This window comes from Falco peregrinus, chromosome 3 (genome assembly GCF_023634155.1).
Source record: "Falco peregrinus isolate bFalPer1 chromosome 3, bFalPer1.pri, whole genome shotgun sequence".
In the NCBI taxonomy this organism is placed as follows: Eukaryota; Metazoa; Chordata; class Aves; order Falconiformes; family Falconidae; genus Falco; species Falco peregrinus.
Window position 1 is genome coordinate 2,552,479 of NC_073723.1, and position 15,718 is coordinate 2,568,196.

Consider the following 15,718-nt stretch of genomic DNA (forward strand, 5'->3'; position numbering starts at 1 on the left):
ACATTCAGCTGAAACAGAACCTGAACTCTATACCTGTAACTACAACAGCTATTTGGTATATTACAAACCTGCATTTACCATCTGTCCAGCCATCTGCAACACCCCTCAACCTAAAAGAAGTATTGTTTATCACTAATGAGCTGAAGGGGGAAGTTAATTGCTTGAGAGAGCTCATGCTTATCATTTTATAAGCATGGGATCAGAACATGTTTGCCTTTTTAAAAAAATCCTCTTGATGTGTGTAGCCCTGCCAAAGGAAAGGCAAGTTTAAAAAAACAAACAAAACCCCAACACCACCTATACATAGTTGTACTCTCACTTTTTCCAAAGCGTGAAAAGGAAAGAATTGGATGCTGAAAAATATTTTTTGTTATGCAGGAATACCAACTCCCCTCCTGTGGTCCACCATTCCTTCATGCCCAGGGTCAGCATGAGAGATATGTCAGAAAGGCAAGGAAACTGTAGGGTTATATTTGCTGTAATCATTGTTGGAACAATGTAGGAAAGAGACAGTAAATAGAATAAGCTCATCTCTAAACTCCAAAACCTTTCAAACTGAGGTTGATACTGTGATTGGGATCTAGTTCAGATATTTTATTTCAAACAGAAAGTAGTTATATTTTGTTATCTATACAAGAAGCAAGTTTATTTGAGTACTGAAAAATGTCTGCTTGCTTTAGGCTTTTTTTCTATATAACTGCCTTTAGACAAGATACTACTGTTCTTTGTACCTAGTGGGAATATTCTGGAAGAGTAGCTTAAGTTGGATGCACTAAAAAGAAGATCATTTTACTCTGAAAACTACAGCCTCACACTTAAAATCCAAACTGCTATGTACAGCATATTCCATGACCATGCTTATTTTAATTTAAATCTATAGAAGTTAAAGAAAAGTTCTCAAGAGGTTGTTACTCATTCAAAATTCTCAGTCATTAAAATAAAATAATATACAGACATGGTCAGTAATGTAATTTAATTGCAACATGCTTGGAAATTCCATTAAAAGTGGGAGTTTCTGAAAAGTATCTGTATTATAAACTGTACAGACTACAATGGTAAACAACTGTACAATGCTATCTTCTGATAACCAACACATTCATTTATATATATGTAATACCAAAATGTGAACACATACAGGAGTCTCTGATGTTTTAACATTCTCAGAAACATGGACATACTTTCTTTTCTTCCCGTTTCTGTTATTTTCCACTTGGCAATCATTATCTAATCCCACTCTTGCTCTTCCTCAATGTGATACAGAATAGCTTACTTAGTTTTGTGTACCGTCAGAAATAAGTTTGTTAGGATTGTCTTGGGAACATGGCAAATGAGCTATTCCACCATGTCACTTCTGCAATCTGGCTGACTTAAGCAGGGAGAAAAATAATAGCTAGAGAATTGCCATTAGATACACACCATCTACTCTGCCAAGATAGCTGATTTCACAATGTATTTAATAATACAGACAGGAAATTCCACACACCTAATAATAAAGTGCAAAATAGTGTCTGATAAGTATTAATGACTAAAGAATGGTCACTTCTCATTATTTATTCTCAAAGAAAAACATAACCCCCCAGAAGTAAATTTAATCATTTTTAATAGTTTAACGGGAGACCCTATATTGTCAAGTACACTCAAAGAAATTAGATATTTATGATAAAAGCTGTATGTTGTGTTTCAACCTAAAAAAGGTAACTTACCATTCTCAGAAGTATATCTAAGGTTCTGTAATGCAGCTACAGCAGCTTGAGTGCCTTGAACATCTTCTCCAGCCTCCGTGATATGCAGATACTGAGTGGATGCTTCTTCAGAAACTTCAGCAGTTAACTTGAAAACAAAACCCAGCCAAAGCATGAATAATCTCACTCTCATTTTAGCGATTTAGAGAACAATTGAAGTTCTGAGTTTAAAGGAATGAGTTTTGAACAACCAATACTGTAACAAGACTTACAGAAATACTAGATGAAACAGAATTCAAGAAGAATATTACATGGGAGTGGGATATTATCCCATAGTTTTCTTCTAGATTCTCCTTCAAAAGTTGTTTTAAGCATGCTAAATTATCTTGACTTCATTTCTGCTGCACAGTTATTTTAGATCTAGCAACGGACTTCTGTTGTATCAGAGTCTAGTAAAGACCTTTTGGGCAAAATTAGTTTATAATGCATGTCTTTGCAGACCTGGTAAAATGCCTGTGAAGTCTGAAAATGACATTTTGCTTTAGAAAAATTATCCTTTACATAACTTTTTTTTCAAGACAAGCTGTCAATATGTACTCCTGCTCTGATGAGACTTCTTTATTTATAGCTGTTTGAGCAGCAGAGACATGCTTGCATCCTGGATATCCTCTTAGTATTTCAGGTTTGGGCATCTGCTGGAAGAGCGTACAGAGAATTGTTTGTGAAATGCATGTGGATACAAGACTTCAAAGGACTACATTCTAAAATGCTTGCTCTGTCTTCTTTGTCCATGTAGAATCTACTCTGATATTTTTCAAGGACTTAACGTTCTATCTGTGGACACTCAAAACCTCTTACACAAGAGCTGCAGGATGGCTCTTCCAAATTAGGTGTTAGATTTGTAACGAGGGCCAGACTGCCTGAAATTTAGCAGAACAGGTCTTTAACTGTGGAGGTCAGCCAGCTGCAGTTGACTTCTGGCTTTTTCCTCTCATTGGACACCAACAATAGCCTACTCAGGCAGTGAAAAGACAGCTTGCCAACTGTAATTTTTTAAATAAAAGTGGCTAGATAGTTCTGTAGTTTTCCCATAGCTTCTGCATCTAGGGTCAGCTCTGCTCTCTGAGTAAGTCTTCATTCTAGAACAAATTGCTACACAGGACAGCAGGGGAACACTGGAAAGGGCAAGCCCTCTCAAGGTAGCTACCCTACCTCACCCCAAACTAAGAAAATTCAGATTGTTGATTTGTTTTTTTCTAATCCAGCTTCTTAGGTCTAACTTAAATTTTTTAAGGTCTGATCTTAGTGATAGTCTGATTTCTACATACTTTGGGTTGAAGCTGAAAACACAGAACAAATGATAGAAGACTTAGTCTGTGTCAAAGTACCATTTTTTTAGCTGATAATTTACAGATTCAGTTTTCTAGATTCTAACCTTTTTGAGACCAAGACATCAGCTTCCTTCATTAATTCAATATAAGCTTGCAGCTCTGCGCATCTTGCAGTTCACACCAGCAAATTTTTGGGATATAACAAAACGCAAGGTTTTTCAATGTCACATTTTTTTGCTAAAACGTTCACCCTTTCTGCTGCAAATAGAGGACTAGAGCCCTAAAATGCAGAAATAAGCACTTACAAGGTTGTTAATCCTACCAGGTATTAAAGCAGTCAAGCTTAACAGTCATAGCAATGTATGCATGCAAAATGGAGATAAGATCACATGACCTCCTGATCTTATGTGTCAAGGATGTATTTTTTAATAGTTCTTATTCTTATCCTTACTTTTCTCCCTAGACTTTTTTAAATCCTTAGGGCTAAAGCTATGGCAACTCTGCTTTACCTCCCACTTGGTCTCCCCATCATGTTCCACTAGCTTCATTCCATGCTTGTTTTTCAGATGTCTGTTGAACTCCCATTTTGTACCATACACAAAGCTGCAAACAGGACACTTAATGCCACCTATAAGGAAACACAAATAAATTCCTGGAGTTATTTTCATATAATTTCTTTTTCAAGGCAGTAAGGACCCGTTTCATTGGACCTCATCTCAATCAAGCCATGTAACTGTAATTTAGAAATTTCCTTTAGCAACTGTGTCCAACAGGAAAAAAAGAAAAAAAAATAGTTGAACTCTCACAATGCTTAAAGAGCAATTTTAGATAATGGTAATGGAAGGAGTCTCGAACAGCTCATCTATCTGGGAAGCTACAGGAATACCGCTCCCCTGCCTGCATGCCTCCCTTCAGTAGATGTGAAGTTGCAGGAACGCCGTTACCATCTTTCCTCTTCTCTGCATCTCTCTCCCTGGGGAACCCCTACCGCTGACCAAGTGGAAAAAAAGAGCAGGAACAGGTAATTCTGCACTAGCCTCAGATACAGCATCATTTCTGCAATTAGGCCCATGTAAAAAGTATTGGTTTCATCTCTCAGGAGCTAGATGTTAAGGGAGATAGCCTACTATAACAGAGGGAACACAAATTGCAAAGTGAATAGTAACTTACTCACGGAGTGAGAACTGGTGCTTGCTTTGCTAACAAAAGCCATTGTAGAAGTGGCACGTGCATTAGAAAGTGAGGATTTTTTTCAAGGAATGACAACATAGGAAGTTTTACCAACACCACCCCTTTTTTTTTTTTTTTTTTTTTTTGCTTTGCCACATACAGATAGTGCAAACGTAGGGGATGCTTCAGTCTGTGCAGAATCATTCCCGCAGTCATGATTCTGGTTGAAATTCAAGTTTAGCAGCCAATGGAGACTAGTTCTAGTTCCTAAGTGAAATTTCTTTCAAGTCTGAGGGCGTCTATGACTTACATTCTGCTTTAGGCTTACCAAAAGCAAAGCCTAGCTTGTTTTAAATAATTCTGAACTAATACTTTTGCCCTGTAAATACTCTTTTTTTCAAATTAGAGTGCCTTTGAGACTATTTTTAGGGCCTACTTCATTACATATAATTGCAGCTTCAAATATAAATTGTATGTATAGTCCACATCTCTGTAACACTGGGGTCTCTGACAAGCTTCCACTTTAAATACTGGTTCCCCATTGTCCTGCAAAGCCCTGGTGTGACAGCCTTGCAAAACCACAGTGCACTGTACTCTTTCTGGATGTGCTAGGATTTTTTTTTAAGTGCTTATAAACAACACTAAGACCTTAATATTTAACATACACAATAGTCGCATACTTTAATAATTTTTTAAAATGTAACTTCTCCAAGACAGCTGTTGTAGTTTTCTCAAGTTTCAAACAAACAATTTATTTTTTTTGCCACATTATCAAAGCATACTAGAAAGAGATAAAATGTAATGTCACCTTCACCGAACTATCTCTGCTTTTGAGAGTTTCTACTGTTTATGTTAAGATGCAAAACCTAAGTTTTCTGTCTATCTACAAAATGATGCATAGCATGAATTTAGTACTATGTGTACTGTTTGAGTATGCCGCGTTACAGGTAAAAAACTGAGCGTGACAAAATTACAAGCATCCAGTTTTGTACACTAGATTAAACAGCTTTTACTTCTTTTTCTTATGAAAGTAATTTGGTCAAATGTCAGATCTCAGCTGCTTGTAATTATGCATATAAGTATTTCTCTTTTATCCCCCTATTGACTAAAGCAGAACAAAAATAATTTGCATGTGATAAATTGTTGCATTAGGTGACTAGAACTCATTCTAACAAATCTAATGGCTAGTGAGGTGAGTTATGCCACATTAGGAAATATGCCACCAGATGGCTGACTCCACATTATCATGGCAAATGATGACACTTACCCATCATGTTCAAATGCTTCAAATATACTCTCATAAACTGGTTATAAGCCAAGTCCTCATTGCACAGTCTTTTATGAATAAGGTGATTAGAAAAAGCATTCCCTTTTACATTAATGTAAACCTACCATATGATATTCTACCAGGTGAAAAGAAATATTTTTTTTATTTTGATAAAACAGAATATAACTAGTCATTAGGGTCTTTCATCGAGACTTACTGTTTCTATACAATTCCCCCTCTCTGCTCTCAATCTATCCTAAGTCTTCATCAGACTTCACCATTACAGCAGATTCTCAACACTTCATCTCCAGACAAAACTGATACAGTTTCCTTATTAAGGGAAACTCAAAAGTTCGCAAAAGCAAAATACCTTTATTCAGATTAGGACAAAGACATTATCAGTTACAGAAAATGAAATTAAATATTCATTTCACACCAACCTGTAGTATTAGGAAAAACCTGCTGTTGTGAAAGACAGGACATTTTGCTGCATTACTTTGGAACTGAAGCTATTGTAACAATACACCAGATAAATTAAAGCTGTAACTTTTGTCATTATGACTTTAATTAAAGAACATATAATGGAAGCATAGAATTAAACTGGTAATATATAACTCCATGTCAGTGACTGGATATGAAAGGTCAGGAAAATTAATTTCTAGATGATTCTTTAAAGTAATGGGTAATATACAGAGAAAGTTAACGAATTACACACCTTATCTACTTTCAATACTAAAACTGATGTTTGCAACAAAATAATGTGCACAAATATTATACAGCTCCACAACTTTTTTCCATCATGGCATTGACATGTGCTCTCCACATTATTTACTTCTTGGCCTAAAATATCTATAAGACAACTATTATTTTATGTTAAAAAAACCATGTGATGATAGCGGTATAAGAGAACACAGAGGCCACAACTGGATCATCACGCATGTACTGCACAAGTTGCTGCACAAACACAGATGGAAAATCTGTCTCCCAGAGAGTACAGGAACACATAAACAAAACAATGGATGGTAGGGAGTATCAATGAAGAGAAAAGAAACAATTTCAGGAAAAAAAATTATGTGACATGCCCCACACAAAGCAAATGAAACTAAAAAAGGAAGCTATCAAATGAACAAACAGGCAGAGTCTCACAAAAAAACTAGTGGGTAAGGCATATATAATACTCTTGTCCCCTATGCAGAATACATCAAATTCTTATAGTGTTTATTTTCCTTTATTACTTTAAAATACTAAAATAAATGTCAGACAGTAGACTTCTATTTAAACAAACAAAAAAATACCCACCCACCCCCAAATCCCCAAGCATTTCCCTGATCCTGGCTGATTCTAATTTCTAATATAAACCCAGAAATTAAATACTGCTGTCTATCCCTGGCAATGCAGTTGCTCAAATGAACATGTTCCCTCTTCTATTCTATGAATCATTCATTTATTTATAAACTCATTCTAGGAATCTTGAGTAGAGTCCAGCAGTCTACAGTCATATAAATATTTCCAATTAAAATTACTTGAAATGTCTGCAATGCAGTCAGAAACCAGTTGAGAGTAGAGAAGAAAAGATGAGCAAGTATGAGGCAATTCACGCTGGGCTCAGTGGGTAACTTAGAATACAATATGAATAGATAGAACTTTTATTAGACATCAATCTTTCTTAGTTTCCCTTCCCACTTTTTTTCCAAACCCTTTTGCTTGCCGCTTCTCCCACTTTTTCTTTTTTGTCTATAGTACTTTAAGTTCAAAGGACTTGTTCAATATCAGGTCTGAAGGGTCTTCTTCCCTTATATGAATGCATGAATAACTGTCCAACATCGCTTTTCAGATCTACGAACATGGTAAACTGAAACGCTACAGGCTGGTCAGACAGCAGGCTGCACCGGCCGGCCCAAGCGGCTCAGAAACACACACCTTGTCGTACTGCATCGTATGTCCGTGATGATCTGTTTGTGCCGTGTGACCCAGATACAGAAGATCTTCTGATTCCAAAATCAGGAAAATTTTTATGAACTTCAATAGGACTCATGTTTACCACCTCCAAGTGTAAATCCTAATTACCAAAAGTCTCCCCACAAGGAACTTTTTCCCCCCGCACTGAGATATCAAAACATTGAGAAAAACCTGATATTTCTACAGTATAATAAGAAATCTGCAGGTCTCCTGTTTTTATTTTGAGACCACAATTAGGATCCACGTGATGTATCATAGAGCAAGAAATAAAGCTGGCGAGGGAGGCTGCACGTGAGAAGAGTACAGCCATCACCATGGCTTTCCTCACGGCAGAGGCTTGGTAAGAGGCACTGACTCTGTAGCTGCTCCATGGATTCGAAGCCCCTTTACTGCTCTGAAACTCCACACAGCAAGCAAACACGCGGAAGGCAGGCCCAGCACTACAGCAGCACAGGAAACACAAATGCTGTGTAGGGATGGGAGGAGGAGGAGGAGGAAGGATGCGAAGGCAAGAGATGGAAAGAACAGAACAGACGATTTCAGTTGGAAGGGACCTACAATGACAGCACGTTGTTAAGGGCACTGTCCAAATGCCTCTTGAACACTGACAGGCTTGGGGCACCGAGCACCTCTCTAGGAAGCCTGTTCCAGTGTTCCATCACCTTCCTGGTAAAGCAATGTTTTCTAATGCCCAGTCTAAACCTGCCCTGGCGCAGCTCTGACCCATTGCCACGCGCCCAGTCACTGAACGCCAGGCAGAAGAGATCAGCACCTGCCTCTCCACTGACCCTCCTCAGGAAGCCATAGGGAGCAATAAGGTTGGTGCTCAGCCTCCTCTTCTCCAAACTAGGCAAGTCCAAAGTCCTTAGCTGTTCCTCATACTCCTCACAGGACATTCCTTCCATCCCTTTCACCAGGTTTGTTGCCCTCCCCTGGACACATTCAAGGACCTTCACATCTATCTTAAACTGTGGGGCCCAGAACTGCCCACGGGACTCAAGGGGAGGCCACACCAACGCAGAATACAGGGCTAACCACCTCTTTTGGCCGGCTGTTATGCCACGCTCGATGCCCCCCAGGACGCGCTGCCCTCTTGGCTGCCAGGGCACAGTGAGCTCCTACAGAGCTGCCAGCACCCCCAATCCCTTCCTGCTGCTCTCCAGCCGCTGCTCTCCCAGTTCATAGTTATCCCTGGTGTTATAGTTATCCCTAGGTGCAGAAGCTAGCAATTGGACTCGTTAAATTTCATCCCATTAATCATTGCCCAGTGCTCCAATGTGGTAGACAAAGCTTGTCCACCCCAGAAAAAATTAAAGGCTGTTGTCTCCCATCTCACTCTAATGTCTTCATTGTAAGCCTTCTCCTCCATCATAGGTTTTTTGTTGCAGTGGAAAATAATTATTTTCAGAAATACGTTTACATGGCTCCCAAAGCGGAAAGAAAACCTAACTAGTATATGATTACTTTTATTTGTTCAAGACATTGTAAATATGGTCCTTAATTTTATATTAACAGAATTAAATCTCAGGTACCTATTCTTAAGACTGGCTACGGACAAACAATTCCTCGCAGTGCTCAGGTATTTGGAAAGTTCAGCAAAGCTCCCCATAGTGCACCATTCTTCCTGCACCAGGATGACTACAGAAGAGGCGCAGAGTACTGACCAAGTAAAAATTACTTTAAAATTACTTTAAAACAACTGCAGGTTCCCCGTCAACTTTTACTGTCTGTGAAAATAATCATGAAATTCTACTATACGTTCCTGCCCTGAAATTTATAGACAACGATCTACTTTTTAAATTATTTCTGTTTTTTTTGACAAAAAGGAAGCAAAGAAATGTCATATAAAAATAACACAGGCTCAAACTCCTTAGTGTAGTTGCACATTTCTCCATTATAGTGCAAGTTTAAAGGGATAGTCTCAGACTTCAATTTGAGTGTCTTTCTCCGTGTCATGATTTCAGTATTACTTTAACATGGATTAATGCCTTCAGTAGATAAATGTTCTGCATTAGATGAATATTTTGGAAATACCATTTAGAAATAATGTCATCTTAGAAGAATTATATTTAATTCATTATCTAATGCAAGAAAATTATTTTGATCTCCACTATTCTTCAACTAAACCAGAAATTTTGAAGATACCAAAAAATACTATGAAAAGGGTGGTAGTTTCTAATAAAATAATAAGGAAAATACTTCCTAAAATTATCACAAAATAAGAAAATCAACTCTACCAACCATTAAAATATTTTCAATATAATTTAGTGTTTAATTTGGCTTTCTTCTCTTCTTCCCACACCAGGCACTAGAACTGAAGGAGCTTCACACCCAAAACGGTATGTGACTGCACAGTTCTTGTTTGCTTTGGTTCACCCACTTCGTGTGCAATAGTAAAACTACTCATGGGAGCTGGGCAACTTGTACACGTCTCCTTTGGTAGCACCCAGACACTGCAAGGAATGAGTTCCAATTTATGCTATCTGTATCAAGTAGAAATAAAGCAACCAGTAGCACTGACCATCTTTTCAGAAGGATACAGGACTTCATCTGGGATTAAATTTATAGACAAAACCAACAACCAGGGATATAACTTTTTATGCTACTATATACAAGTGCTAAAAAAACCTACTACAATCTGATTTTCTCTCCCACCTGGCATTGATGGACTTAGCATTATTAGGTTTGTGGTTGGATTTGATGTAAAGGTCTTTTCCAACCTAAATGATTCTATTCCATTAGCTCTTCTATTTAGTCTTGAATTTTTGATGCTCCCCAAAATCCTTTTCGCCTTTACTTTGTTCATCTTTCAGTACAATTTCTGTAATTGACCAGGTGTCTGTATCTAACTAGTCTTATTTGTCTTTGTCTTTGTGTAGTGTGTCTCTGGTTTCACACAGAGAGCAGCAACAAGCAGTTGTTCTAGGCAGAGTGAGATCTTTAGGACACTTAACACAGAGATGTAATGTAGGGAAATGCAGCCCTGGTAGGACAGCATTGACGAGCAGGGATGCAGGATGCAGAACAGGGAAGGGCAGGCATGGAGTGATAAGAAGTGGGGCACAAGCTTGGCACTGAAGAACCCACAGCTACAAACAACTCAGAAATGATAACGCAAATCTGTAGCTGGATAAAACTGGTTTTAGGGACAACAAGAAAAGGCATTGAACATAGATGAAGGGCAGTGTATATGGTAAATCTGGATTTAATCTGGAGCTAGAGACCAATGAGAAAGAAAAGCATAAATGGGTGTAAGCACACATGTAACAATGGCCCCAAGTGGAGGGGGAGAGGAAGATGAACATCATACTCCTCCCAGGAAAGAACTCCAGACGCTGACAACTTATTGACAACGCCATCCCAACACCAACACCAGAGGGAAATCACCCATCTTAGGACTCCGAAAAACAGTGGAGGGGTGACCACAGCACCAGGCAAAAGAGTAAAAATTACCATTTTAATTGTATTAATAATACTATTGAGACTTCTTTATGTAAGCACGCTAACTATACTTTGGTGATTTTTTAGAAATAATTAGGACTAGATAAATGGTGATTCTTGAATTAGACTGTTAAGTTTTCCATTATACTAATAAATTCTTGTCTTTACTTATATAGAAAAGGTGTGCTTCCTTTGCCCATAAACAAGATTCTGAATATAACAATTTGTAACCTGCTTCACCTTTACTCTCATCTCCCCCTCATTTTTCTAGTAAGGGAGTAATTTGCTGCCATTTATTCTTCAGTCTCTTTCCTTACGTTTGCTGAACCTTACCTTGAGTTTAACTTTACAAAACTGTCATAGAAATTTATCAGTAGAACGATTGAAATTTTTCATTCATTTCAACAGACTTCAACTTCACTTCCAAAAGTAGACAAACAAATGATAAATGTATGCAACAATGAATAGTACCAGCAAGGTCAATCAAAACTTTGGTTCACCCATCCTTAGAAATCATGCCAAAAGAACACTGAATGAAGGGTAAAAGGTGGGCATTTCAGAATTACTACAAAGCAGTAATGATTTATCACATAACACCCAATAAACTGAGGAAAATGCATATTGCACAAAAGTTTGCATTTAACCAAGTTTGCATGAGCAAAAAAAATGACAAGTTTTATATTGTAGAGATGTACCTTGTTGGATAAGGGCTTCTGCTGCAGGCTCCCCAGAACCTATGTTTACATACTCTTCATTAGGATGCTTTCTGTTGTAATGCCTCTTCAGGGAACCAGATATGTTGCAGGAATAATGGCAATGTGCACAACGGAAAGGCTAGGAACAAAATGGAAAATGCTAGACCGTATTTCCTGACCTCTTCAGAACACAAGCCTAAGCTGCAATGTTTTGATCCCAAGAAACCATGTTGATTTCTGGTTTAGGCATCTTTCACAGATTCTAAAATTCAATGTAAGTGGAAGTTGTACCTAAATGTTTTTAGGTACAACTAAATATTTTTTATGATGTGCAAGACAACAAGTATTCTCAACATTATAAGATCGTGACCTACTTTTCATAATTTGGTAAACTGTGTGTTTTCATAATTGATGCTCACAGGTCTGACCACGTGGAGACTTTCTACTACAAGGAAATTACTCAGCTACCATTAGCTTTGGTCTGGAAATGGGCAGTAAGAGAGCTAAAATACACAAAGGTACAACATGACTGTGCAGCCAATCTAACTGAACAGATAACCAACCGTACCTGGGGGTTGAGCTCCTCCCCGTCCCCTTTCACTGACACCTGCGTTCATGTGACCATTCGGCAAGCTAAGTCTTGGGAACTAAACTGATTAATTTTTAAGAACATACGTCTTATTTTCTAAATTATTTTCTAAAGAAAATGTTTAGGAAAACAAGTGTTTGTGCCTAAAGTTAGCCTTTGAGAATGACCTTCCGACTGAGATATGTCACAGTTAGAGGAAGCTTGACACAACCATCAGGGTCCTGGAAAAGAACGCTGACCTTGACCCATGTCCTTGGGGAAATGTCAAGTACCTCGGAATGGGATACAACATGTTTCATGCACAGCACCCAGGCCCAGCTGAAGTTAGTCAGCAGAAAGTGGTTGGTACAGAAATGTTGATGAAGAAGCTGAATTTAAAGCTGGGAAATGTCTGCAGTCAGGGTCCATTGACCAGAACATTCCCCTAAGCTTGCTGCTCATGACCTTCCTTCAGGCTCCAAACAGCAAAAATAAGGAAGAAAAGTGGTGTTCAGATTCCCTTAACCTCACAATTCAGAGGGTACTGTAATATTCAGCTATTCAATTTTTCAGAGAGGGGTACTTTTCTATTGCTGAAACTTTTTTCAAGAAAATAATCCAGACAGAACACTGTGTTCTTGTACCACTTTCTACATATTTGCATATCCTGCATGTTATCTCCTGTCAGATAGCAGGATTGCAAATCCACAGAGCCTGGAAGTACAATGGCTTAAATTACCATTAGGTTGTAAAAATATTGACATTCCTCCGAGTTGGACATGCATGCAAACAACTGTTCCAGAAGGAGACAATGTGTTACTAACAGACTTTTTGAACTTTTTACAAATACTCCTGACTGACCTATTTCAGTGTTTTGCAGTTCTCCTGGTAATGCACTGAACAGCCACACTTCTATAGAGGCTCACAGAGGACTGAACAGAGGTGCTGAGTCAACAGTTTTAAAGCTGATCCCGAGGTCAGAACCAAGTATATTTCAAGAACTGCATCATGAGTACATTCAACCCATTAGCGATGAAAAAAGGAAAAGTATGTATTTTCATTTACAAAAAATCCTTTCAAAAAAAGAAGACCACAGCAAAACTACATACTTAAGAAAGAAAAACTATTTGTTCAAAATGTTTTATCTCTTTAGATGACTTGCTTCATTTTCTTATATGTCTTGTCTTCCAAAATTTAAATGATGAATCAAAAGACTGTCTTCCTTTCTGCTTTATGGAGGTACATAGCATTGGTAAGTATTAAGAATGATGGAGTGTACTCTTTAAGGAAGCAAAACGGTTTGTTAGATAATGAAAGATGTGGCATATGAACATAGTATGATGTTTTCAAGAAGAAGTATGCTCATTGCCAAGATAAAGTGTTACATTAAAATAAACATTTTTCATACATACAAAAGACTGGTTTTTTTTTCTGGAAAAGAAACATATAATTTCTATTTCCTGAATAAAATATTGCACAGTTCATTACATCAAGACCTGTCATGCCAAGAACCAACATGAAATTTAGGAATAAAACCATAATACAGTCTTTTAAAATAAACCGTATCTCTAACCTAAACACATCATAGAAACATTAACAATCTTCACAACTCTTTCCAAGGCAGTTTCAGATAAATGGGGTGTTTTAAAATTAATTATTTTCAATTTTCTTCAAGTATATGAACTGATCTATAGTACAATAGACTGGCAAACTTTCAGAGTAAATGCAGGTGGGCAATGTATGGGATTCACTTCCCTACTTCCTTAGGACATTTTAAGGTACATATTAGATTCCTTCTCTCAGGGACTGACGATCGAAAAAAACAATAAGGTTTATTTTATATTGCAACATATGTCTATTTTTGGCAAGAAAAGATACTAATTACAAATTGTCCACAAACAAAATAACCCTATCTCAAAAGTGTGACTATAAAGTCAAAATTCTTGAAATACTATGTTAAGATGCCATAACTGTCACCAAACAGGAAAATGTGCCAGTTTTTTCAAACTGTTGTCTGAAGTTCTATGTGTTTCTAAATGACTTGTCAGTACGCATGATTTACGTGTTTTCTTACCTTGAAAGAAACATGTTGTTCCATATGACGTAGCAGCTGTGGTTTTTGGGCAGCTGTGTAGTCACACACCGTACATTTAAACTGCTTTCCTGAAATGGGAATAGAAAATGGAGTAACTTTTTTCTATTTATGTTCAGAAAACTACTGATTGTATTTCCTTATAAAGATAATTTCTAAAATGCTACGAATGTGCAGTGAACAATACTAGAAGTCTGGCACTTGTGTTGCAAAATTTTGGTTAAATAGAAAGCATAGCAAGGAAGAAAAAAACGGCTTGAATGTCATCTTTAAATTATAAGCATTAAATAGTCTAGACGCTCCTGGAATAGTCACTTGGGAAAGGACAAAAAGAATCCTTATAGTGCAGGCTAAATGGAAGAAGGAAATCAATTATTTACAACTGTAGGAACAGTTGTTTTGCTGTTTGTAAAGCAGATTTGGAAATCCTTAAAACACAGATGTTTGGTTATGTTCACATGTTTCTATTTACTTCTGTCCCAAGTACTGAACTGTTATGATTCAAACACATTTTCACTTCAAAGCGTTCTCTCTCCCAAATATTTTTTTTCCTTATGATTTAAAATAACACAATTCCCTTTCTTTTATTCTCTGGGTTTCATACTCCCCCTCTCCATATTTCGTCTTTTAAGATTCCATCAGTCCTGCTACCTCCAGCCGAATGACAAGGTGCATTAAACACACAAAGACTTCATTCCTGCATTAAATGCCCATGGCTAGCAAACTGTATTTGACTGACATGGAATAACTATAAGCTAACAACTTACTCCAAAAACAAAAGAACCAGAAGGAAGGATGGAGAAGTACAATACATTTTTTTTCCTGAAAAGATCAGGTTTCTTTAGATTCTGGATCTTGCTCAAAAAAGTTACAGGCATTTTATACTGAGTGTGAAAGTTTCCATAAAACACAGCTAAGAAAAACCTTAAGACAATTTCTGATATCTAATTAAAATAATGAAAACCAGGCTTTCTGTTTTATTTCTAATCACAAACACTAATAAGCCTGGGTTACCGAATATTTTTCTATCATGCCAGTCATAAGAAGTCTGTTTTCTGGAGAAAAATAAAGCAGACAGAAAACTACTTTATATTCCACTGGTTAAATTGACCTTGCAGGGCTGATATTTGAAAAAAAATTGCCTGGATTCGTAAGTCAGGAAGGCAAGCATCATAAACAGCAAAACATCTTTCAAATTCATTTATTTGTGAAAGCACACTAGATGTGCACCAGTAAGAACTTTTGAAGCGCTGTCACTATAGAAAGGGACACTGGGCAAAGAGAAACTGTCAGCATTCAAGAGGCTGAAAGTCCCCTGACAAATCATGTGCTGCATTCCTGGTGGCAAATGTTACCTTTTTTTTCCACAAGTGTTTGAAATGCATGAAGAGTTTACTGGGGTGGACTTAGTGAGGAGAATTACTTAAGACTCCACAGAGAGTGAGGTTCTGTTTCTTACGGAGCCAATGGAAAAATGTGTTTTCCAAAGGTATGGGGAATTTCCTGGAATGCT

General features: G+C 37.4%; 1 protein-coding gene across 4 annotated transcripts in view; it reads right to left on the reverse strand.

Moving 5' to 3' along the window:
* Positions 1 to 15,718, reverse strand: part of ZFAT (zinc finger and AT-hook domain containing) — a 145,095-nt gene that overhangs the window by 17,375 nt on the left and 112,002 nt on the right. For all 4 annotated transcript variants that reach the window (XM_055798403.1, XM_027786479.2, XM_055798402.1 and 1 more), the window contains exons 11-14: positions 14,188 to 14,276; positions 11,546 to 11,684; positions 3,523 to 3,641; positions 1,704 to 1,830 (exon numbers count right to left, since the gene is read on the reverse strand). In XM_055798403.1, the coding sequence (XP_055654378.1) occupies positions 1,704 to 1,830; positions 3,523 to 3,641; positions 11,546 to 11,684; positions 14,188 to 14,276 (474 nt within the window). The remainder of the gene's footprint in view (positions 1 to 1,703; positions 1,831 to 3,522; positions 3,642 to 11,545; positions 11,685 to 14,187; positions 14,277 to 15,718) is intronic.